Below are 26969 nucleotides of genomic sequence, written 5' to 3' on the forward strand. Positions count from 1 at the left end.
AGGTCCAAGTCAGATCCCAGCCCGCTTTACTCAAACTGTAAGATTAGCAAAGAAAACGACGGCTAATCGAAGGACAACACCAATGCACCCGCCAGATCAAACAGCAGCCTCCATACGGTTAAGAGCAGAAGGAGGAGATCCCCAGAGCAGCGTTGTCAGAGATAGCTAAAATAAGGGCAAGTCAGAGGTCTCTGCCATCACACCAATTCCCACTGGATGTATGGTCAGGGCACAGGGAGGGGAGAGAGAGAAAAGGGGCACAGTAAGAGAAGATTTAGGAGGAGGAGGAGGGAGGAGAGCAGTTTGTAATGTCCTCTCTACTACTGAGCCGCCACCCTGCTCCTTAACCAAACTCAGTCCCCACTGGACATGTGTTCTGGGCAGCAAAGGGGGGGTAGGAGAGGGGTTTGTATTGCACTGTCCATTCTACCCAACACGCATTTTGCTTGTCTTCTTAACTAAACCACACAATCCTTCTGGTCCCCTTTCCCCCTCAAGCGCCGGAACTGTTGTGCTCTGTGAGTTTCCTGTTTGTCTGGCTGAAGACCTGGCCGTTTACTCCCAGGCGACGAGTTGGGAGGGACAAAGGAGAGGAGGAGGAGGAGTTGGAGGAGGAGGAAAATAAGAAAAGCGCAAAAGAGGAAGACGGGAGGGAAGGTTGGTGGGGAGAAGGCAAAAGGGAGAGACACCGTGCACTCCCGAGTTGGGATTGATTTACTTCATTAACCGAGATTACAAGTTTAACTTACAAACCAGAGGTCAAAATTTCTCATTAACAAGGGGACCGTGGAGAACCTGGGGGCTTGGAGACCACTCTTATTACTGACTACACATTTCAATCTGTCTTTGATGTTCCATGTCTGCCTCTCTACCCCCCTCTCCTCCCTTCCTATTTTTTTGGCAGTGAGGTTGATTTTAATTGTAGCTATAGAACAGAGCATAGTTTGCCTGTAAGCCAGCCTCCACATCTGTAGTGAGTGGAGCTTTAGTGATATTGGGTGCAGTCCATAGCTGCGGGCTAATTTTAATGGTCCCCCCCCCCACACACACCCCACCCCCTCCACCCTTTCATTGGAGCCTCAGATTGTTTTCCACGTGATTCCTGTTAATTTTGCTGGAGGAAAGGGCATCAGTTTTCCTTGTGCTTTTTCCCCCTCTCTCCCCATGCCTCGCACTGTATTGCCTCACTCCTTCTTTCTGATCTACAGCCTCAAAGTATGGAGGTGAAATGAATTCAAATGGAAAAAATAGACTGTTCTTGCCTACCTTTTTCCCTCACCATTACGCCTGGCCGAGACAGATAGGAGCAAGGCAGGCATGGCTGTACAAACCAGGACAATTTAGCTCGCTATTGTTGTTTGTGTACATCAATAAACAAGGCTCTTCCTTTGATGTGATAAAAGGCCTAAGTGCCTGGATGATAACTCTGAGCTCGTAAATGTGTCAAGGATGCGTCGAAGCTCAGGACGCTCTATCCCGGGCACATTTTACATCACAGAGCTACGGCTAACCTTAAATGCCTTGCTCGGAAAGATTGCGAAACCTTTGCTCTTCGCACTGAAGTTGGGATGGACCACCGGACAGAAGGGGGTAGTGGTACGGCCGCACCACACAGAAAACCGTACGTCGGGGAAATGGGGGAGGAAAGCATTAAAATCATTCACATAACATTACACGAGTAAGAGTGTACAGAGTGTAGAGGGTGTTATAACGTAATCAATGTGTGAATAAATCCGTTTGACTGTGTGACTGGTTTGCATAGGCTATGGTTGGCCTACTGACTGCCCCCTCATTTGATAAATGAAAATCTATATATGACAGGACCACGGCAAGGCCTGTCGTGAGCTGGGGTATGAATGCTTGCATGAAATGACACGGGGTTCGACTGTGTTCTCGGCTCTTTGGACACTCGAACTACAACTTGTATAGTTTTACCAAGGTGCTGTGTTAATCTGTGCATTTTGTGTTACCAGAGAACACAACGAAAGTCTTTATATGACTCTTTATTTTTTTTGGGGGGGGGGGGTTTTGGGGGGGGGGGTTCCCACCCTTTTCTCCCCAGTTGTACTTGGCCAATAACCCCACTCTTCCGAGCCGTCCCGGTCGTTGTTCCACCCCCTCTGCCGATCCGGGGAGGGCTGCAGACTACCACATGCCTCCTCCCATACATGTGGAGTCGCCAGCCACTTCTTTTCACCTAACAGTGGGGAGTTTCGCCAGGGGGACGTAGCGCATGGGAGGATCACACTATCCCCCCCCCTCAGTTCCCCCTTCCCCCAAGCAGGCACCCCGACTGACCAGAGGAGGCGCTAGTGCAGCGACCAGGACACATACCCACATCCAGCTTCTCACCTGCAGACACGGCCAATTGTGTTACCTCCGACCAAGCCGGAGGTAACATGGGGATTCGAACCGGCAATCCCCGTGTTGGTAGGTAATGGAATAGACCGCTACGCTACCTGGACACCCCTTATATGACATCTATTTCTAATCAATTTCAGAGACCACACAGAGTCCTTGGGTATGTGTGGTGCTCTAACATATTTATCATGGAATTATTTTGTTAATAATACATAAGTGGCAGTGGTGGAGTAAGGAAAAAAACTGTGATCATATGGAGAATGGGATTCTTTATACAATGGATTACAAATACAAAGTGGCTTGGAATTTGAAATCAACATGAAAATTGTTTTAATTCATCATGTAGCCTACAATAGATAAAAACAGGAATTTGACCTGGTTGACCGCAGCTGGCCCATCAGGGGAAGGTTTACAAAGCAGACGTACACACAAGGTGCAGGACAAAACATGACCTGAACTCAACATATTGTTCAGACAAGACATACTGCTCGACTAAAAATGAACACTGAACAAGTATCCACTCTGAGCCATAGGCTTGGCATAGTTAACAACTGATGAGGAAAGTTCGACTGAAGTAGTAAAAAGGAAAATGAGAAAGTCTGCAGTCAACACAACGGTATTTGCAGTTTTGATGCTTTTAGTGCAACAAATATATCTGCTTTTAGCAGTTGCTATGGGATTATGGTAATCATGAAAAAATATTTTTAGAACAAAAATTACAGCATTAGGGTAACTCGAGCAACTCATTTGATAAGTATAGAAAAAGGTAATTTCTCGTTGCATCAGAGGGTAGGGGTTGATAGGTTGGTGCATCAGTTGGGGGGGGGGGGGTTATACGCCTATGTGGTCCCTTCCTGCGCTGTGACCCGCCGCTGGGGCTACAGTGAGCCCTCCTCCAGCCATCCAGCCAGCCAACAGCCCCAGCCATTGGCTCCTTGGAACTAATCTGCCCTGCAGAGCCCTGTAAGGCCCCCTTTGTTTCTTCCTGCAGACCAGATCAGGCTGGAGACAGACACTTTAGTCTTGACTGGCTATCAGTTTCACAGCCTGTGGCGGTCCACATACAGGCACAGGCCCAAGCCCGGCCAAGCCATCATCAAATAAATAAAGAGAGAGAGAGAGAGAGAGAGAGAGGGAGGGAGGGAGGGAGGGAGGGAGGGGGGCTTGTAACGAAATTGTGTCACCTGAATTCCGTCACGGTCTGAACACAGCAGAAAGGTGGTCGGAAGAGGAAAAGGAGGAGTGGAAGGGAGGGAATATTGGAGGGGTGGGTTTCAACAGGAGCTCTGCTACTCAGCTAACAGAGTGGGATCTCAACAAGGCCATTATCTGGCTCCTAATTTGAGCTCTGGCGCAGCACTGAAGGGCTGCCTTTGTCTGGGATTAATGCGGAAAGCTCAGGATGCGATGTCAGAGGGAAATAATCAGCGTGGGCCCTTCATAACGTTGGCTGCCTGTGCTCCTGGCCAGGGCCCCCCGGCTCATTTCTGTGGAGATGAAATCTATGACAAGCCCCTCAGTGAAGCTAAGAGCAGGCAACAGTCCAGTAACACCCACAGGCCTGCAGGCATCCTGTGACCCCCTTAGAAAAGTCACATTCACTTTGCTCTGGAGAAGGGAAAGAGAATGCCGCCGGCGCTTCCAGCCCATGTGAAATGAAGAAATGTGAGGAGGTGAAAGCGAAGTGAAAATAAGTTAAGATTCCTCCTCCGCGCCCTCTGCAATCACTCCGGAGGAGGGGTAGGCTGTAACTTCACTTCATTATGCCCCCCCCTAATTAAAAGTGGACAGGACATTAAAAAAAGAGAAGAACAAGAGGGAGAGGAAACAATCTGTGCAACAATGCATATTCATGTGTAACTGAATTTAATGAAACAGTTTGGGAAGCAGCTTTTTTTTTTTTTTACGCCAGCAGAGGGTCAGGGGCTAATACCCATCAGGGTAAAACATACTGAAAGAGGTTGGCACTGCACTCAAGGACCAGAAGTAATGCTTTTATTTTGTTATTTATGCTTTTTTTTCTCCACTGGGTACATTACTATGCTCCACCGCCGCATTGCTGCTAAGTGAAGGATGTGAAGATGCAACCCAATGAGCAGGTTATTAAAATGACCAATTGACATTCAAATGCAGGCTTTATTTAAATTCATCATATTCAGACAGAAATGTGTGGACTTTAAATAGTTTTTTTCCTGCCTGCGTGAAGGAGAATATGACTGGTTACATCAACTGGGCATGACTTCATCTATGACCTGGTGCAGGGAAATGTGATACTTATACTGCTGCTTTCAGAACCTCAAACAGGGGTCTTTTTTTTTCTCTTTTTTTTTATAAATACCACAATGCAGCTTAATTAAGAACAGACTAGGCCTGTCACGTGAGAACAAGACACCATGTTTCGCACGGTGTCTTATTCAGCGTCGGCGTGGATATGGGTTCATGCCCTACCCGTTTCCCACCAAAGTCCCTGTATTAGCTAACCGAGGGTTTCGGAGTGTGGTTTATTAGATAAATTCCCAAACTCGGCTTATGCATAACAGGTTAACCATGCAGAGGATGTGTGGTATTAGGAACACAATGGCTCTCCAAAACAAAGCACCCTGAGGGCAGGGACACCAACAGAGCACCCAGCCCACAAAACAAACCCTGCTCCATGGCGCTTTCAGAAAGGTATTGGCTCATGGCTCTAATCGGAGATTTCAGATCTGCTCATCTTTATCTGCACTGTAGATGAATAAGCATGAGAACAATGGTTCAGAGGGCGGCACACTGTGTCCCAAAACTACCACTGCAGCTCACAGCCCCTTCCATTGTACAACCTCTGCACAGCCCATGCACTAAGCCTAACAATTACTATGGAGACTAGTATACCACACGGAAAATGAATTTTTGAACAAGTAATTTCTGAGGATGAACAGTTATACCTGGATAAGTAGTGAAACAATTCCTAAATATGACAAAAATGATGTCGAGGCATGCACTTTATTTCACTCGAGCTCTTACTGTTCAAAGGAAATTAACTGATGCTATTTCAATAACTGATGTAGCCTTTATCCATCCTTTCTTTAGCCATGTAGTCCCACCGAGTGTAAATATCTCTTTTTCAGATTAACAGAATTAAACAATATACATCAACACATACCACAGAGGAAAATGCAAACAAAATCAGGAACGAGTTTTAAAATCAAAATGTATTGCATCAGATTCAAACTGTAAATGAAATAACATATAATGAAAATCATTATATTAACCATGCCATGAGGCTCTGTGTGAATGTTCACCATTAACCTTACATGTAACATGAGTGTTGTGCATAATAAAGCTGATTTGTTTCTCTACATACTGTTGTACTGAATGCACCAATCAGAAACTATTTACTGCTGTTATCCACACATTCAGCTGGTTTATAGCTCAGCATATCACTGTTGAGATGCAAAAATGCATTCAAAACATATTGAAATTCCCCATCAAGATTCTTAACTCGGTATGGAAATGGTGATTTTGCAACAGCAAATATTTCTGCAACTGTTTTTTTTGTTTTTTTTCCCAATGGTTCTTGCAACTGATGTTTGTTTATAACGGAAGGGGAGTTTGCAAATGTTACAGCTGAGGAGGGAACAGATTGTTTACACAAATTACCTAGATGGAAATGGTAAGGATGACTTCATAATAGCCTTTTTAGTGTGTTTCATGGTATCTGGACTCTTTTTCTGCAAAATAATTACATAGGAGCTACATGCATGGTAGAATGGACAGCTGTGACTAATGGAAAATTATTTCTCTGAAACATGTTTTAGATCAGTTTTGATGTACGTGGATGCATAAAGTAAGCCACTTTCAAATAAATGTATGGAAGTAACGTTAGGGATAGAAAGAAAGCATAAAAATCACAAAAGTGCATTGTGAAAGCCACATGCTTTCACAGTGAAACCTGTTTCCTACCTCAGTCCCGGATGGGGTGGCCACTGGTGAATCCATCTTGCGTTTTTTGCGAGGTCCAATGGCGGCTAGAGCTGTTAGATTGGCGTCTCGCTGCCGCATCTGGGCCAGTTCCTGTTGCTGCATCTGATAACAGACAATGCAACAGGTAAGCATGGAGCACATTTATCTACTGCACGTATTTAAAGATCAGCTGTCACCCTTTCACCTCTCAGTATGTTCGGCATTACCATGTCAGTCAGTGTGCACCAGTGTATCAGTGCTTTGATGAATTAAACTATATTTCATGTACTTTGTGAATAAAGTGGTGCTAGTTCTGATTTTTTACAACACTGTGGCTCAAAGGGCATTGGTTTATGGAAAGGACAAAAAAAATGTTAAAAATATGGGATTGGCAAGCCATACAGCCCAAAGGGTAAGCTAAAATAGAAAAGGCAAGGCTCAGCGTTTTCGGTTTTTATTTTTCAAAGCCATCCAGCATGCCAAATTTCGCCATAAGAGGACACTGTTACATAACCTCACACGAACAGGAACAACTTTTGGATCCGTGGAAACATAAAATCCAGGTGAAAATCGGTTTAAACCGATATGCTCCTTTTAAAAAAATCTGGGTATTTTTAGGTGAAAATCCGTTAAAACCGAAAACGCTAAGCCTTGAGGATAGGTGAGCTAACTAGCATACCAACATCAAAAATAGAGATGTTTCATGAATGCCAATTCATGTCAATTCCCAATTCAATCCAACCGCTTTGTATGTACTGTACTGTACATTGTACGTATACTGGTATGCCCCATGATGTCCATCTACCTCAGGCCTGTACGTAGGTAACCTGCTAACATCCATTCAGCATCTCCGATATATTCTCTGCACCATTGCACTTTATCACCTTTTATTTCACCTGTATAAGTCAATCCTTGTGTATATATCCAAAGGTTGTTGTGTTGTAGTGTTGTTTTCCTATGTTAAGTACACTGAGAGAGCCACAAAACCGGAGTCAAATTCCATGTATGTGCAAACCTACATGGCCAATAAACATGATTCTGATTCTGGATGTCTCATATAACCTGAATCAATAAACTCAGCATCAAGTACTGTAGTGGGTAAAATGTGTTATCAATCGGTAGATGATGGTAAAAACTCCTACATTTGACCTGCATGAAGCCCTGTACAGAATGAATGAATGCAACTAGAACCCTGCTTTTTGAGTAAGGCCTCCTTTGGCCATCACTACATTACTGTCGTCCAGAAACCTAAAATCCAGTATACTCTCACATGCAGTATAACAGTCTTTTTTCTTGTTCCATGTGCTGCAGCTATTATGTTATTTCTTAAAAACTATGAACGGCATCACAGTGATTTTACTGGGATTCTTTTAGAGAGCACTTATCATTAGAATGGTTTGCTCTTTGCCAATCTGGCCACGTTTTAGCAAGCAATGTTCAATTAACTTTTACAATAGGCCAACTACTGTGGAGCAGACAAAAACCATGGAAAAAGTCAGCTCATTAACTTTTTCTTGCATTACAATAAAATATCATTGTCATTGAACATCATGCATACCATAAAACGACTAAAACCAATCGATAATATCAAATGAGTGATTTTTTTTTAAAGCGTCCAAGAGGGGGAAAATACTATATCAGCATATAGGCAATAATGAATGTAGCTCAAAATGAGTTTAAAGTTTTGGTTCCACACCAACATTAAGAATTTGTAATTACTCAGCTGAGATAGACATCATGACGCAATCATTAGCTGAGACTATTGTCTTACTCATTTTAAAAAAGAGCAAACGTCCTGCAGATTGCGCCTTCTACAGGCCAATTTCATTATTGAACTCCAATCTAAAATAACTGTCCAATGTCCAAATACCACTGACCAAACTGGCTTTTTACAAAGGTTGGTATTTGATAATGAAAGGAGAATTGTCAATTTCATCCAAAACATCCAAAACCAAGACAGGACGCGCCTGCTGATTTCTCTTGGTGCAGAGAAGACATTAAAGTGTGGGGCACTACCTTTCCTATACAGCGATTGCCTTTGGATTGGGTGACACATGAATCAACTGGGTCAATTTTTTTATAACAATCCACAAGCAGCTGTTCTTACAAATGGCCCAAGGTCAAAAAATGTCTCCTTTCAAAGGGGATGAGATTAGGGTGCCTGTTAAATCCTCCCCTCTTCTCCACAGCTCAAGCAATACAACAATTAACTGCAATGTATAGATACTTAGTTGGAGAGAAATAATATAAAATTTATATAGACTTTGTACTGTTATTTTTTTTACCAACCCAGGCCTATCTGTTCCACATCAGTTGGCATAATAGACACATTTAGCTCTTTTTCAAGTTGTTAGACAAACTCCACTTTTGAGAGTTATGGCATTAGGTGTATTAAAAACAGTCTTTATCACCCTTGACCCTTTCCCATTCAACTGGCCCCCCGCTGGTTTTAAATTCCCAGGCATAAAAACAAATCCCTCCTTTGTACAGTTTTATAAGGCAAACTTCACTCTTTCATTAGATACTATAAAACGTGTCCTTCATAGGTGGACCACCTCCCATTATCTTAGCTTAGTAAGATAGCACTCACTAAAATGAACAATTTATCAATATTATTGTGTCCACTTCAGGTGGTACTGATAGTACTCTCAAAGAAGATGGTGAATATACTCGAAGGTGGGTTGAGTTCATTTATTTGTAACAAAAGAGGACTGAAGGCAGCAAAACTCCAAATGTCTCATCAGGTTCATTGCTGACAGTTTGGATTTAGAACAAACAGATTTAAATGTATGGCACCAACTGAGTTAACAGTAGATATTACTAATTGTATAGATAAAAAGAAGTATGCAGCGGGAATATTTAGATCTAAAGAGAGTATTTGATACCACTGATCATGATATATTACTCAATAAAATGGAAAGGTATAGTATTTGAGGGGTTGTGCTGTATTGGTTGAAAAGCTACATAGGAAACAGGCAATAATTTGTAAAGATAGGTGAGTTTATATCAGTCTGTATGGATATTATGTGTGGAGTCCAACAGGGGTCAGTATTAGGTCTGAAATTGTTTATTTTGTACATAAATGGCAAATGTAGGGTATCAAAGATACTGCAATTTGTTTTGTTTGTGGATGACACTAATATTTTTTGTATTGGGGAGAATTTGCAGCATCTTTTGGAGGTGCATATGACTGAAATGAGTAAATTAAAATGGTGGTTTGACATAAACAAATTATCGTTAAATGTGAACGAAACCAAGCTGTTTGGAAAGTCAAGTCAACTTTATTTGTATAGCCCAATATCACAAATTACAAATTTACCTCAAGGGGCTTTAGGAAAGGGAAAGTTTAGGGAGGGGGAAAGTGCAACATAAATACTCACATACAAGTGATAATAGACAATGTTAATATAGAAAAAGCATATATATGACAATAAATTTCTGGGTGTGGTATTAGACCAAAAAATCTGCGAGCAAGTAGCATTGCAGTTCTAGGAAAAACAAGGCACATATTGGAGCATAAAATATTATATACTCTGTATTGTTCTCTTGTATTACTGTATCTGAATAACTGTGTAGAGGTGTGGGGTAACACATACAAAATCACCATACAGTTATTATGCATACTACAAAAAAAAAAGGCATGAGGATAGTAAATACAGGATGTCGTGAACACACTAACATGCTGTTTTTAAAGACAGGCTTTGAAGCTCTTGGCTCTGGTAGAGTTTAAGACTGCACAAATAATGTACAAAGCAAGAAATAATTTACTTCCTGGCAACATACAAAATTTTTTTCTCAGAGGAGGGTTATAATTTAAGAGGAAAAATTAATTTAAAGAAACATTGTGTTCATAACTTTGTGCCACTCTGAGGAGTGTATTTCAGTCTGTGGGGTGAAGTTGCGAAATGGTTTAGATGTAGAACTCAAGCACAGTACAAATATAAATCAGTTCAGAATGATGAACAAAAAATTGTTTTTGAGAAGCACAAGGATGAGGAAGGGGCCACAGGACTGTGATGCTCATTGTTGTTGTTGTTGTTGTTGTTGTTGATGATGATTTCCATGAGTGTTGGGACATGCTGGATGGGCACTGCACGATGATTATGTATGTGTAAATAGGACATACATTAGGGTAATTATTTAAGTTATATTTGATTAACACTAAAGTAAATATTCAAGTTATACATGATAAACATTGATGCAATTATGTATGTATGTATGTATGTGTGTGTGTGTGTGTGTGTGTATATATACACACATGCATACATACATATATATTATATATATATACATACATATATACACACATATATACATACATACACACACACAGACACATGTGTGTGTGTGTGTGTGTATATATATATATATATATATATATATATATATATATATATACATACATACATACATACATATATGATTAAAAACTCTTTGTTATTTAAATCATAGAAAAGGGGTAGGACCATATAAATGTATACTTCCTCCCACTCCCGTTTGGACAGGTAATATTTATTTATTTATTTATTATTGAGAATTTGCTATATATATTTACTGTTCATTTTATTGGTTATTCTTGTGTTGTTTTCTTACTTATTATTTTTTTACATGTTTGAAATTAAAAAAAAGTTTTTGAGGTTTTATTGCTGAATGGCTTGGAGCTGGTTATTCTTCCATTTGGCCAAACACAGAAGAATCACTATGTTCTCCATGCTATGTTATTTTAAAGAGCTTTAAAATCAGTGATGTGACAAAATTATTTTGCAAATCCCCATGACCCTGACAGCAGGATAAGCGGTTTGGATAATGGATGGATGAATTATCATCAACACTTCAAAGGTCCGGAGTTTAGTAAGATTGTCAGAAGGTTTAAACAACCTAATGTCACCTCTCACTTTTTAGGTATCTTCAGATATAAGAGATTTTATCCTTCGACAAAACTAACCACCCGTTCTGAAATCTCACCAACGAAGAAGACACTCTTGTTCAGATATACAAAAGGTCAAATCGGCCTTTGCTGTAGCACCATCACACACTCAAACAGATATGGGAGAAAGAGCTTAGGGCAGAAAATTGGAGATGAAGTTTGGTTTAACATTTAGATAAATGCAAAGAAAACATCTGGTCATCCCAAATCAAAAGGTTGCACCGGTTACCCTTCTTCCCCACCACGACCCCTCTCCAAAATGTAAGGCGGAAGGAGCAAAATGCAATCCTTGTGTCTGGTAGTCAGGTATATTTCAGGAATTGGATGGGATGTTTGGTGTGGAAATAGATGCAGACCCCTTCAGCCTTCTTCTTGGCCTCCCTGATAATAAGCTCCCTGTTAACTCCCATAAAAGATTATATAACCTACTGACATGTGCAACAAAAAAATATATTTCCTGTCTGGCTCAATGAAAAGTCCCTGGCCAAAAAAGGTTGTCTACAACAATTGCATGACACTAGATTTTCTAATATGCGTGCTCCTATCCACATCAGCTAGTTTCATGTCATTTAGGAGCCAGGATTTGGCAAATAACTGCTGGCTACCTTGACTGATGTCATGTCATCGCATAGGATTTTTTTCTTTTTTCTTAACTTGACTCATCTTTTCCTGTTAATTCCCTCACTGATATGTCCATTCGGTTTATAACTGTGAAACGTGAATACATTTGCAACACATCTCATGTAAGGGCTATTGGTGACTTGTCTGATCTGTTCCCATTCAGCAATCTTTTAGATAAGATACTGCAATAATAATTTGATAAGAGTGAGCTTGTGTTTGACTGGGATTTTCTTTGTTGGTTGCTCCTTGTAAAAAAAAAAAAAAAGCTCAAATTTTTTTTTTTATACAGCCAGCTTGGCTATGCTTCCCTATCAACTTTCTTAAAGGCTCGGTAAATATTGAAGTAAATAATAAAAATAAATGAAATAATCATTTCTGTTCAGCTGTCTCTGCACACGCTCTGCACACAACTTACTGTGCATCTATATATTTTAGTGTCAAGCTGAGCCTCCTACCCAGAAGAATTTATAATGGGTGTAAGTGTAGCAGAGGCTTCAACATAAGAAGCAGCCATTGGTTAAAAGTGCAAGGGTCAGAGGAGCGCCGCACTCAGCACATCCACAGAAACAGATATTCCTGTACATACATGGCATGATCATGCATGGCAGAGAGCTGCTATCTGAAGAAATAACAACCAGTGAGAAAAGCTAGAAGGACAACATGATGATAAGATGCAGGTGGGAGAGGAAGTAAAATAGATGACGAACCTATCTCTCCATCTTTCTATCTGCCTCCCTGAATCGAACAAAATGGAAGTCTGTTGTGTGCCATTAACTCAGCTCCTGTCAAAGTGTGTGTTTTGGTGGTGGTGGTGGAGGAGGAGGAGGAGGAGGAGGAGGGGGCCGGTCACATCGTTCCTTTGTGATGTTTCCTTTCAGTTTGTGATGTGCAAGGAGTATCTAGTGGCGAGGGGCTGCCCGAGGTAATGTCATGTCTTGCCGCGGGGCTGAGGGGGAGCCCAGCGTTGCTGGGAGCTGCCCTTTCTGTTGGGTGGATGTGTGAGAGCCCGAGGACATGGCACAGAGGGTGTCAGCACCCCCTTTGACACACACACACACACACACACACACACACACACACACACACACACACACACACACACACACACTCACACACACATGCCTATCAATCTCGACCACAGCGCCTACCCACCAGCCTGCCTGCGTGCCTGCCCGCAGGGGGAGAGAGGTCCGGGTCGAAGCAAACAGGGACAATCAATGTGTGCTTTCATGTCTTTCATGTTCTTTTATGTTATCTCTCAGTGTGTGCTCACTGGGCGCCCGTGTTTGTGGGAGGCTTGTCCGCTGTCTGATCAACAGGAACAATTTCATGTTGCTTTCAGATGGCTCTTTATGAAAGATTGCTTTGGTGAACAAACCCCAATCCGAAATGTGCATACAGATGCCTCTGATTTTCTTTTTTTTTTTTTTCAGAAAAAAAAAGCCTGCTGGTGAAGCATGCCCTTTAGGGTGTTGCCACTTCACATTTAGCGCAGCGCAACTGCTGCAAAGATTCAAACATGCTGACAACACAAACAAGGGGGAAACAGCAGCAACAACCAGCCGGATATGTAATTCTCATTTAGCTTTTTTTTTTTTTGTAGCTTTTGAGAAGGGAGACAGTTAACAAAATTTTTTAAAAAAAAGCTAGTAATATTAACAACAGTAACAGTGGATGGCTTTGTGAGGGGATTTCAGGAAGCCTTTTGCAGTCGAGGAAGAGCCGGGCAAACAAAGACGGGGGGGAAGACGGGGTCAAACAGTGGGGTCTGTAGCCGGATCTGGCTGGCAGATTGGAGGTGATTATTGCCACGGTTCCATATATCTGATGTAGCATTAAAGTTATCAATGCTAACCTTGTTAGACTTGGCCACAAATGACAGAGAAAAACTCTCCAGGCCTGACCTTAAAAGAATCCCTGCTGCACAGTGAGCTGGGAGGGATTCGGGGAGGGAGGGAGGGAGGGAGAGACAGAGAGAAAAAGTAAATAAGGCAGAAACGGCGACAAAGCAAAGAGAGAGAAAAAGGCACAAAAAAAGAGGGAAGGAAAGAGAGAGGCAGAAGAAAGGAAAGACAGCGAGCAGGACTGAGAAAGGAGCCAGAGAGAGAAGAGGAGAGGAGAGAGAGTGATAGGTCCGCTATCTCACTGATGGCACCAGGATGCCGGCATCTTTGCCTGGCAGTTGGCACCAGGCATGGGCTCCCAGCGCCCGCAGCAACTGCCTGCGTTTTCAGATTTATGACTGTATGATAAATGCAGACCTCATTTCACCATCTGCAACCCTCCAGTCTGAGCTTCCCATCACTGAAGAGGCCCCTGCGATGCTGGGAGACCAATTTCTGCTTTCGATCTGGTGCCAGTGTGTTAAGTCCACCTTCCTGTGGTGACTGAAAGACCTGGGCTGGGCCCGGCTGGGATACGATCTCTTCACCGCAGTCTTTTAAGCATTTTAATCAGCATATTTCACACAATATTAAAGAGTAGGTTTCTTCATTCCATCATTCTGCATGGATTACAGCAGAGGGGTTGGGGCAGAGCAGATTTAAGCCTCCTACTCATAGCAGCAAACATTCAGGAATCAAACCTGTGTCCCTCTGCTAACGGCATGGTTTCTTCGCCTACCTGGCAACCCGATAGACTTGACCCACCAGTAAATGCATCACCAAAATACGAAAGGTCACTGAAATTCAGAGGTCCATCGAATACTGGAAAAATAACCACTTCGCAACACCCGTGCATTTGCCAGGTTTGATCAATGTCACAACGTAAATATTCTTTACTCCCAGGATGCTTAAATACCAGTTCTTCCAGTTTGCCTGAATGCCCTTTTGAAGCGGGGGCTTGGGACTTGTAAAGCCAAATTATTAGCAAAGGTCAGAAGAGTAGGAACATTTCCAAGAACCCTACTATAATCTCTAATCACTGAAGCACCACAGCTCTGCAGCAGAGACATTCAGGTCTTGATACATACACCGCATTTTAAACAGCAGTAGTCCTGTCAGCTAGTTGGTGTGTTTGCAGCCACACTGAAAAACCAAATATTTACTATAACATGTTTCACAGCCCAGGTATTATATTCAACATCTCTGATATATTCTCTGCACCATTGCACTTTATCACCTCTTATTTCACCCGTGTAAGTCAATCCTTGCGTATAGTTGTAGTGTTGTTATTCTATGTTAAGTACACTGAGAGAGCCACAAAACCAGTCAAATGTCATGTATGTGCAAAACCTACATGGCCAGTAAACATGATTCTGATTCTGATTCTGGAATTGAATCTAAACTGATATCACAGTGGGGTGGGAGTGGGGGGGACTACTTGTAAGTGATACTAAATGATTTAATTGTTCAATATCTGTTTTATTTCTTTACAGAAAACACTACTGATGGTAATTCTAAAGGATAGTAAGTGACAATGCTAGTAGTAACTCCTATAGTACATTTTTCCTGCATGTTTTTATATGTTAGCAGCAAAATAACATGGTTATGTGAAGTCCTTCACCCCATTTTTTTGTCTAAAATGTTCACATATCAAAATCTAAATCAGTGCGGATCTTCATTAATGTATACAATCATACATTTCAATATGCATGACAGCATATTGAAATCCAAAAAAAAAATATGAATTCCTGGTGCAAGTATAACTCTAGTACGGTACTGGTAGTGCAATACTCTTCCCCAGTACCGACACTCTTTGAAATGCTATGATAAACAAAAAGTCAACGGTTGTCATTACACTTGTTGTTTCAGTGTAACTTCTGTCATAACATCCTGCGAGCACATATCAAATGACAGGTCCAGATAAACAAAAATCAGATTTTGCTGATATTGCTATCAGCCCTGCAAAATAAGAACAAGAACTCGTCAGGCTCGTACTGAAATCATTACGCCACGTAGTCTGGATGCAATAGAGCCATTGTGCCAATACAAGCAATGTTAAGAGATGGTGTAGGAAAAGCAGGGAAAAGTGAAGTGTGAATAAATAAATAGCCACAGGAGTTGCATAAGGGGTCTTTTTTTTTTTTGCAGCAGCAGGCCAAGTGTGGAGATGCAGCTTTGTGATTCCATTAAATCTAATCTTCTGAATCACATCAAAATGTCAAGTGTAATCGTAGCCCATGACCAATGGGATCAGAGAGATGCAATCGTGATAAGGAGAGACGGGGGTGACAGGATGAACCTTTCCTCAAAACCAGCTCACAGGTTTGGACAATGCGTGTGTTTATTAACAGCTGTGTAGAACACTTACAAGCAGAATACTCCATCCAAACCTGCTCACATATCGTCCCGTATGAGCGTCAGGTAAAAGCCCAAAACATTAAATTGACTAAAGTATCAATAAAGGTGAGAAGTGGTGCAGCATATTGAATTGGTCAATTGTTCTGACCCATTTGGGGGGGACTTTATTGTTGTACATAACTATGTCCCTGTTCTTGAATTATTTACACCAGCCCGAAACATCAAGCGTTGTACTCTAAATGTATCAGTGAAAATGCCCTTCAACTGCCAAAACCCACATGAGAAACAACAGTCTGGCTTTTTCTCAACACACAAGAAAAGAACAGTATGTTCCCTCATGATGCAAAAATGTCTTGAGTGCGGCAAGGACCGTAGTGCAGTCTGTTCAACTCAACGGAGCAAAGAAGACGAGCTCCAGAAGCCATGATGGCTGACCTACCATCTTCTATCTCTGCTCCTCTTAACAAAGCCGCCCCCACCTCACCCAGGCCTGAGGGGCTGCTCGCGGCGCACCAGACACTTAAAGACAGATGTCCTTGATGGAGCAGAACATGTTTCACTTGACGTCACAGGCGTCTAAGGGGCTGTGCAGGAAGCTAGGGGGAATCTCTGTTTTGCAAAGGCCACAGCATAAAGGCAGACCAGGGGGTCTGTGCTGAAACTCCCTTTCCCCAAACCTTTTCTCCAGCCAGCCAGCCCTGGGTCCACACTGCAGGGAGCCTATAGACGTAGCATATGCCATTTTTACTCCACCCCCCCCAAAAAAAACAAAAAAAGCTAAAACTTCATATTTTTGATGCACTGATGGCCCTGTGGATATCAACACCCTTACACCGGTAGTGTGGTTGCTGTTTTCAGAATCAGAATCAGCATCATGTTTATTGGCCATGTAGGTTTGCACATAGTATATGGAATTTGACTCCGGTTTCGTGGCTCTCTCGATGTACTTAACATAGAATAATATCACAACAACACGACAATCTTCAGATATATACACAAGGATTGACCATCTCATCTCATCATCAGCCGCTTCTCTGGGGTTGGGTCGCAGTGGCAGAAAGCTAAGTAGGGCACTCCAGACGTCCCTCTCCCCAGCAACGCCCTCCAGCTCCTCCTGGGGGATCCCAAGGCGTTCCCAGGCCAGATTGGACATGTAGACCCTCCAGCGAGTTCTGGGTCTATCCCGGGGTCTCCTCCCAGTTGGACGTGCCTGGAAAACCTCCGAAGGAAGGCATCCATGAGGTATCCTAATCAGGTGCCTCAGATTGACTAATACAAGTGAAATAAGAGGTGATATAAAGTGCAATGGTGCAGAGAATATATATTTTCTTCTCAATATGCTATGCTGGACTCAGTTATACAATATAGACTATGGAGAGAGACATGATAAACTTTACTCGTCACATCAGACAACATATGGAAAGAGCACCCACCATGGCTTTCCATATGTTGTCCTATGTGATAAGAAATGGTTCTACTAACTACATCTTATTAGATGTGCAAGTTCAGTCTTAGCATTGCCTGACTTTCGAATGACAGGCTATATAGTTATCTCAAAACCTGCAAAATTAAGGCGTAATTGCATTGAAAACTGAAATGAGCAGCTTCAGCACCATATACTTTTTTTTAAAATTGGGATAAAATAATTTAAAAACTTACTTATTTCCAATAAGTATGTTTTTATTCTTACTTTCTTTCATTTAAGAGGTACAAATTCTATGAGTGGTAATAATCCTGTCTATTTGAGTGTATATACCATGGATTTAACCAACCTCACATTCACAGGACCAATAATACAGGAATATATGCAAGTTACAATATGAAGTATGTAGCGGCTAGTTAGATGGGAGGATGAAGAAGGTGCAGGTCATCTGCAGTTGTCAGTGAGATACTAGATCCCTGTTCTCAATCTGCAGTCAACAGACGCTGTAAAGCAGTGCTTCCCAAAGTCTGGACCTCGGTGAACGGCAACTCAATCCGGACCCAGCTCATACCTCATGTTATGAAGTGTAAAGTTTGCTATTTTATGGGTTGTTGGCGCCGAGTTTCCACATTAAATTTACTCTGGAGAATTTTCTTTGGGGGTAGTGTGAAGCTTTTATTGTATGTACAGTAACGTAAGGAGTGTAGCTGTCATCAACTCGAGTAATGCGATCTTTACTTCACCTGGTTCTGTAATGTTTCCTGGGGAAACTGGCAGAGGACAACTCAAACGCATAACTTCCAGACAGGAAGATTACAGTAACATTATGTTTAATGATAAAAAAAAGGTGGGGATCAGTATATAGAGAATCAGTCCCAACAGGGGACCAGATAAACAAGGGTGTGTGTGTGTGTGTGTGTGTGTGTGTGTGTGTGTGTGTGTGTGTGTGTGTGTGTGTGTGTGTGTGTGTGTGTGTGTGTGTGTGTGTGTGTGTGTGTGTGTGTGTGTGTAGGGGCTGAGCCCTACCCTCGTTGAATCACAGAGAGCAGAGGAGAGGAGAGAAACTAGCGTGACCATCAATGCCAGTATGGAGTAGCCTACCGGTACGTCTGTTTTTGTTAGGGTTAGAGCCAATCAGAGGCAGAGTAGGGCGGGTCTTCGCAGAACATTCCGTCACCATCCTAGGAAACGAAAATCTGCTCCTGGTACGCCTAACTTGGCAAATTAGCTAAATGAGGTGACGATGTCACTGTCAAAATTTACAAAGAAAAGAAAAGTTGATCAAGAAATCCAAGTATTCAAAGAGGAGTTGGAAGTGAATTGATTAAATGTTATTTTCTTATCGCCAATCATTCTAGACCTCTGACCTTGAAGAAAAATCAGATGCAGGCCTTTGAGTAACACGTTTGAGAATATCCTTCTCTAAAGAGAATGGACCAGTCTGCTTATGTCACCTTTATGTTCAGCCCTGACCTGCCAATAGAGAGGGAAGGCTTAGTTGAAGGCCTGGAGATATATATATATATATGCAATTTACAATTCTGTTAACAGAATTATGTTCTCTTCAAGGAGAGAGATGCACATATCAAATGAACAGATATGTAATATGTGCAGATTACTCTGCATAGTTTGTCCTGTACTGTATTCTGTTGTCCAGCTACAATATGTAAAATGAAATATAGAATTAAAGATACTGTGGAAACTGCTTTTAGTGATCACAGTTATGATGATCAACCACTTACACTAATCAAAAGTAGCTAGACTGAATCATTGCTATACTTCTGCTGTTTAAATAATCATTTTACTGTAAATCAAAATGGTCTGCTTAAAAGGATCAATTTCTTTCATACTATTACTATGACTTTCGGCTTCTCCCATTATTGGTCGCTACAGCACATCATCTGTTTCCATCTCTTCCTGTCCTCTGCATCTTCCTCTGTCACACCAGCCACCTGCATGTCCTCCCTCACCACATCCTTAAACCTTCTCTTTGGCCTTCCTCTTTTCCTCTTCCCTGGCAGCTCCATATTCAGCATCCTTTTCCCAATATACCCAGCATCTCTCCTCCACACATGTCCAAACCATCTCAATCTTGCCTCTCTTGCTTTGTCTCCAAACCGTCCAACCTGCGCTGTACCTCTAATACACTCGTTCCTAATCCTGTCCTTCTTCGTCACTCCCAGTGAAAATCTTAGCATCTTCAACTCTGCCACCTCCAGCTCCGCCTCCTGTCTTTTCATCAGTACCACCGTCTCCAAACCATACAACATAGCTGGTCTCACAACCATCTTGTAAACTTTCCCTTTCACTCTTGCTGGTACCCTTCTGTCACAGATCACTCCTGACACTCTTCTCCACCCACTCCACCCTGCCTGCACTCTCTTCTTCACCTCTCTTCTGCACTCCCCGTTACTTTGAACAGTTGACCCCAAGTATTTAAACTCATCCACCTTCGTCATCTCTACTCCTTGCATCCTCACCATTCCGCTGTCCTCCCTCTCGTTCATGCATGTATATTCGGTCTTGCTCCTACTGACTTTCATTCCTCTTCTCTCCAGTGCATACCTCCACCTCTCCAGGCTCTCCTCAACTTGCACCCTACTCTCGCTACAGATCACAATGTCATCCACGAACATCATAGTCCACGGAGACTCCTGCCTGATCTCGTCCATCAACCAGTCCATTACCTTTGCAAAGAAAAAAAGGGCTCAGAGCCGATCCAAATTCAACCTCCACCTTGAACCCATCTGTCGTTCCAACCTCACACCTCACCACTGTCACACTGCCCTCAAACACTGGACTGAATAATTTTCTTTCATACATGGGAAATAAAAAAAAATGCCCAAAAAACTCAATTCAGGAACTTGAATGTTAAGATGCTTAAGTATTTTTTCGCTTTCCTCCATACTAGTGAACGGCACTGCCTCTGCTATGAAAATCCACCTCCAAAATCACCAGATACCCTGCAGTAGAGTAGGCTTACTTTTACTTTTAGGCTTCGACCTACTGTTATTATTATTATTATTATTATTACTACTTTTCTTTAGACATTGCCAAGCGATGTTACCATAAGCTACAGTGTATTTCCAAATTCGTGTTTGAAGCAGCTGTTATTTTGTTACAGTGCAATAGACGACAGAAGGCTGTTAGTCAATTAAATCCACTAAAACACAGAAATTATATTTTTCATTATATCATATTTATTCAACAAGTCTACACTTGTCAACTAGATAGTCATCTGAAAAAACAAAACCGAACAAAACAAAAAAACGTCTCTGCACCAGTATTAGTGAGCTCCATCCGCGTGAATTTACCGTCCTTGTTGATTAAAAGTGATTGCGTAGGTATCTTCCGAAAGAACACGCTGAGCAAACTGAGGCTGAAAAACACGGCGGGGAAAAAACCAACAGTCTGCAAATCTATTCCTTCGATATATTTTAAAACACACTACTATCATCGCCACTTAAATATTCCAGTGGATCTGTTTGTAATTATAATACGTTACCTATGGAGATGAATGTGAAACACGTGACTGCTCACAGTCCTGGCTCAGTGTGTTCCACTTCCTCTGAAGCAAAGTGTGTCAGAAGTGTTTCCAGGGCCAAGGACCAATTATTCAGAGCTCGCAGCGCTCCCCGGAGCGAAGGTCATTATGTGAGTGTCACTATCACGACCTTACGCTCCTTCTTCATTTACAACTTATTTGCAGAAATTAAACCGTGCATGGGGGTGGGGCGTGTGTGTGGGGGGGGGGGGTGCTGCTAATTTGGATGTGTGTGAAATACTCTAAGCACAGCTAGTATTATTCTTCTATATGATAACATTTGCAGAATAGATTTTCCCAGAGAACAGAGTTTGAACGAAGGAGGCAGAAACCAGTGTTAAGCAGATTCTGAAAGGTATTGCATTGGAACAACGGAGGGGGGGGGAGTGGGGATCATTAAAAATATTGCTTATCTAAGGGAAAATTTCCAACTTTAAATGTTTCCTCGCTTTGTCTCCCTCCCTGCTGGCGTGCTTCGTCTAGAAGTCCTCCCTCCCTCTCTCTCTCTCTCTCCCTCTCTCTCTCTCTCTCTCTCTCTCTCTCTCTCTCTCTCTCTCTCTCTCTCTCTCTCTCTCTCTCTCTCTCTCTCTCTCTCTCTCTCTCTCTCTCTCTCTCTCTCTCTCTTTTCTTTCAACAGTTAGATTTGCCGCTTGTCACCTTCTATTGATCATGTCTAATTTGCATCCAGGAAAAGATATGAACTCAGATATTCACACTTCTCAATGATTTATTCATCTCAAAAATCAAAAAAAAAAGAAAAAAAAGAGGGAGAGTGGAAGAAAGGTAGATGAGAGGGGGAATCTTCACAGGCAGCGGGCGACTAGCAGCCTCAGAGGCTGGGTTCCTCTTCCCCACACCGCCCCCAGGCACATGGTGTGCAAGTCCTCCTAATTAACAAGGTGAATCATGCTGCCGCTCCCTAATTAGCCAACATGACAATCTAATGGAAACACGCGGGCCGCGCTGGCACACTTAGCATCACCTCGCGAAGACCCCCACTGCCACCCTTCCCTTATGAATTCCATACAAATGACATCCTCTGTTTTTTTTTTTATTAAATAACAAAGAAAAGAAGAAGAAGAAAAAAAGAGAAGGTGTTGCACGGCACAGAATTTGGCATTTGGCGGGGGGTCAGATGGGTGAGGAGACGAGAAGTTAGCAGGTGAAGGGTGAAGTTTCCTCCCCCTCCCCCCCGTCCAGTGTTTAAGCTCTCCTCTCCTCTCCTCTCCTCGTGGTGTTTGTTGCCTAATTGAAACGTGTCCTGCCTCCCTCTCGCTCTCATCCCAGGCAGAGGAGGCTGGCACCTCGCCACGAGCGTAGCTCAGCATACCCAATTCCCCTGTCGCAGGAGTCCCAAGAAGTGCTCTGGCGCACAAAGAGAAAAGTGATCCTACAGGCTTGTTCAACGAGGAGACGAGCCGCTATCTCCCTCTGAGGCAAAAAAAAAAAAAAATCTCCTTTTTTTTGTTGTTTTCCCTCTCATTACAGCACTTTGTAATATTCGAAAACACACAGGAACACCAAAGGTATTTTTAAAAGCCTGCTTCTTCTTCTTTTCTTTTTTTTCTCTCCTTGTAATATGTCTTGAGGAGAGGAGGGGAAATGGGAGAAGTTGAAACTACTGACAACAAAGCAACAAATAAAAATAGGGCCAGAGTGTACTGTTTAATAGCCTGCGCATGTTGAAGACCCACATAACAGATCTTTGTTGTGCGGTAATTAAATTACCCACAACAATACAATATGTGGTCTTTCAAGTGTCGAAGCTGAAATACTTGAAACAGTAAGAATCACTTTAAATAGCCGCTAATAACTGGTGCGTGACTAGATTTTTAACGGCGAACGGCGGGTATTGGCTGCAGAACACGACATCTCCGGCCGAGCGGAGCATCGAAACGCTGATCCAATAACAATAACGTGCGGGCGCGAGCACCGACCGCTCACCGAGGGAGACGACGTGTGAGCTGCAAGAGCCAAGAGGTCAGAAACGAGGAACGCTGCCACGAGATGAGACGCGCAACGAACAGCAGGAATGTTCTTTGGAAGCTGGTGCAGAAAAAGGAGCAGAAAGGGAAGGAGAATGGAGAGGGTTTCAACTGGCGGGCTCTGGCCCCGAGGCCGGCCTGGCAGGAAGGAGCGCCTCTTTCAACAGAACGGCTTGCGAAGGGCCAGAGGATGAGAGCCTGTGAACTCGCAGATATAACCCGGCTAATAAAAAAGATGACGGGCTACCGCATTGTCCTCCGACACACAGGAGTATGGTGAGGCACTGGCCGATGGGCCACTAAGCGTGGGTGGTATTCCAGTCTCTCTGTGACCCGGTCACCTGTGGAGGATGCCGGGGCAATCGCGAAGCATGTATATATGCATTTAGGCTTGGCATGCACTGGCTCAGCAAAGGGTTACGGTTAAACCAACACACACACACAGACAACATTAACGTGCACAATTTTTTTCATTATGCATGCAATGTAGGATAAATATGCTAAACTTGACCGATGATTGTTGCGTGTGTCGCAGGAACACAAGCCCAAGTCCATCCATATATCATTAGCATGTATGTTCGCGCAGGCCATATACTACACTTGTTTATAATTGCAGCTAAGCAGGGTTCAAAGTTGAGCTAGGGCAGAATTCATTCGGTAGGGCTTCAGGATATTTCAAGCAACGCTGGTGTGAAAATGTGGGCCCACACACACATGTGCGCACGCACACACGCACACACGCGCGCACACACACACACACACACACACACACAAATCTCTGTTAACGCCCGAGGAGGAAAAATATTTGAGGAAAATTATTCTAACAAAAAGCTGCAAGATTCCCTTTGGACAGCTCTCCGTTTCACAAGTCTTCGGGAATTACTGTGAGCTGAAAAGTGTGGGATCAAGGCAAGGACATGAGATTTTGGGAAAAATGGAGAGGGAGTGAAGGAGGAGTGGAGAAGAGAGGAGAGGAGAATTACAGTGGCCTAAAGATGGAAGCAAAAAACAGGAATATGCCTCCTCCCTCTTTGTGCTCCGGTCTGTCGATGCGGTGGTGGGGCCGTCAGTGGGATGCAGACTGTATTAACCATATTTCTAACCTTTGATTATCCAGGGAAAGTGGACTCGGCACACATGCTTAGCACCTCCCTGCTTTGTACTCATACAGCTGCACACACTAACCACTCACAACTGGGAGCGCCACGGTATAATCCCAGTCCACTTGGCCGTCTACTGGAATAGTTGGGAGTTAAAAGTCTTGCTCAAGGGCACTTCCACAGTAATTGTTGAGGGATCATAAAGTGTTTCTCATTAACCCTCTGTTGCCTCGGTTAAGCTTTTCAGTGGCCACCACTGCAAAGACTGAGGCAGTACCGGGAAGCGAAACGGTGTGAATTGGTGCAACTGTGTGCATGTGAGACAGAATGAAAAGGATTATGTCTTCTCAGTTAATATTCCTGCTGGGAATGTCACTTCCTGAGTTTAGAATTTTACTTTCCATCAACAGCATCTCCATATCTTCCCAACAGCAAAGAGCCTGTAACTACTCCTCTTGCTTTCTCTATCATCTCATTTCTTCAATTTCACTTTTCTTTTCAAACCTAAAGCACAAAAAAAGCATCACTCAGACATGATTTTGCATGTACTGCACATAATAATAGTAATAATAATAATAATAATTGGGTTATTCCAAAAACACACTTACTATAAATGATGTATGTTCTTCAACAAATTAGATTCTGAGACCACGACTCGAATCATCAATGGCCCGCATTTCACATGCTGTTTGACGGAGGGGGGACGGCATTAAGATGGGGGCTGTCCTCAAAATAATGTCGAGCCTTTACCGAAAGAGCTCCCTATCAACTTCCTGCACACTCTGATCAACAGTTGATAGACTCCTCCCCACAGAGCAGAGGCTGAACTTGAGAAGTGAATTTTTGTGTTTTTCCATGGCGGTGTGCTGGCTGCTGTGTCCACAGTAGCATGGGGTTGGCATGCTTTTCCATTGTGTTTGGCTATCTGTTTGGGGTTGGTATCAGTGTCATGGAAGCACACTCATAATGCCACCGGTCATATGAAATACTAGCTCGCTTTCCAAAGGCATGGACAGGAATGTAGTCATTATACTGGGTATGACGTAAGCATTAAGCAGTATGGTACTGTTATGGTCCTACACTCATAGCAAGCCCAGTACAGGTAAAGCATGGCACAATAACTCTATCATGCCCACTGGGCCCAGCATGAAGCTTGTATAAAAAGCCCCTTATGCTTGGTTGCATATCATTTTGGCTGCAAGCATGTTTTTACCCTACCTGCAATGAACTATGCATTAAATACAGCAGAAAAAAAAAAACATGGTTTACTGCACCGGGTTAGTTATGGTACGACAGTCCTGCAGTGAAAGAGAACGAACAAGTAGCTATTCGAGGATAGGTGTGGAAGCGGGAGGGTTTTGGCTGGCAGTGGTAACCTATTTGTCTCCCCTCTGCCCCCTAATTTCACTCTTCCTTTTCTCCTCTTTCCACCTCTACTCTCACTCACTTTTTTCCCCGAGTCCAGTTGCGCCTGCAGACGGGAGTTGTGATGATGAATCTGTGGCCGCAGTGTGTCTGTGTGTCTGACACTGTGATATATCTCCACATGTCTTAATCTCCCCCTCCCCATCGCTTTCTATCTCTCTCTACTGCTTTCTTTTACACTTCCTCCCCCGCTCCTCTCCCTACCTGTCTATCCTTTTACTCTCTTCTCTTTCCCATTATCTCCATCTTTCTGCCTTTATCTATTTTCTCCTCTCTCTATTCTCTGTTTTTCTTTAGCTCTCTCTCTCTCTCTCTCTCGCTCTCTCTCTCTCTCCCTGTCAATGGTCAGGCGAGGCCTTCTGCCTCAGTGTTGGAACAGAGAGCACACAGACCCAACAACAACAACAGCAAACAGGAATTGGGCTACTCGTTTTGCCCATTGATTTTCACTGGGGGCATTTCTGAAATAGCCCATCTGACCTTTCGGCCAAATGGTAGTGAATGGAGGAAACCGAGGCACTGGAAGCCGCCCCCCCCCCCCCCCCGTCTTTCTCACTATCTGGTGAGCCAGCAGTGGCAGGGAAGGCGACTCAGGTCAGGTTGCTGTTGCATCTGCTATCTGCTGGTACACACAGAGGCAAAGATCGCTTGTGTGTGTGTGTGTGTGTGTGTGTGTGTGTGTGTGTGTGTGTGTGTGTGTGTGTGTGTGTGTGTGTGTGTGTGTGTGTGTGTGAGGGACAGTGCAAACATTCTATGCAGGCAGAATACACTTGTTCCCAGCTCACATACAGTATTCCCAGTCCAACAGCAAAGTTTTAGATCAAATGTGAACCAGGTCCAGGTCTTTATGTGCAAGTTCAACTTTTATTGAGCCTCTAGTGAGTGAACACACACACACACACACACACACACACACACACACACACACACACACACACACACACACACACACACACACACACACACACACACACACACACACACCAGGATTTCAATTTTGGTGAAATGCTCAGCATAGGAGCAGCATGAGAAGACATGAATAAAACTGTTTTGTAAAAAAAAAAAAAAAAAAAACTGAGAACATCTAAAATTTTACAACAAGACCAGGTCAAAACCTAGTATATGGCAGGACTGTGTATGGTCGATGTTCGAAACTGTGGCCAATTTGTTACAGGGATAGTCAGTGGTAGTGTCTATAATGTGAATTCCTGGATATTAAATGTTCATCTACAATTTTCTGTAGTAGTCCCACTAATCTTTGTTGTTAAAGTGTACTGAAGTAGTATTTCACATGACATGGTTAAGTTACATGCGAATAAAAAAAAAAAAGGTTATAAATGCAGTTGCAAGAACAATACTTTCTACCGATATCTTGGTGGCGGCCTCGCCTGGCGTTGACT

The 26969-nt window shown here is 42.9% G+C and overlaps 1 protein-coding gene across 1 annotated transcript in view; it reads right to left on the minus strand.

Moving 5' to 3' along the window:
• LOC130112072 (transcription initiation factor TFIID subunit 4-like) overlaps nt 1-26969 on the minus strand; it is a 151167-nt gene that overhangs the window by 44035 nt on the left and 80163 nt on the right. Inside the window, exon 14 of the mRNA XM_056279372.1 lies at nt 6304-6426. Coding sequence (XP_056135347.1) covers nt 6304-6426 — 123 coding nt within the window. The remainder of the gene's footprint in view (nt 1-6303; nt 6427-26969) is intronic.

Source organism: Lampris incognitus, chromosome 4, assembly GCF_029633865.1.
Source record: "Lampris incognitus isolate fLamInc1 chromosome 4, fLamInc1.hap2, whole genome shotgun sequence".
Taxonomy (NCBI): Eukaryota; Metazoa; Chordata; class Actinopteri; order Lampriformes; family Lampridae; genus Lampris; species Lampris incognitus.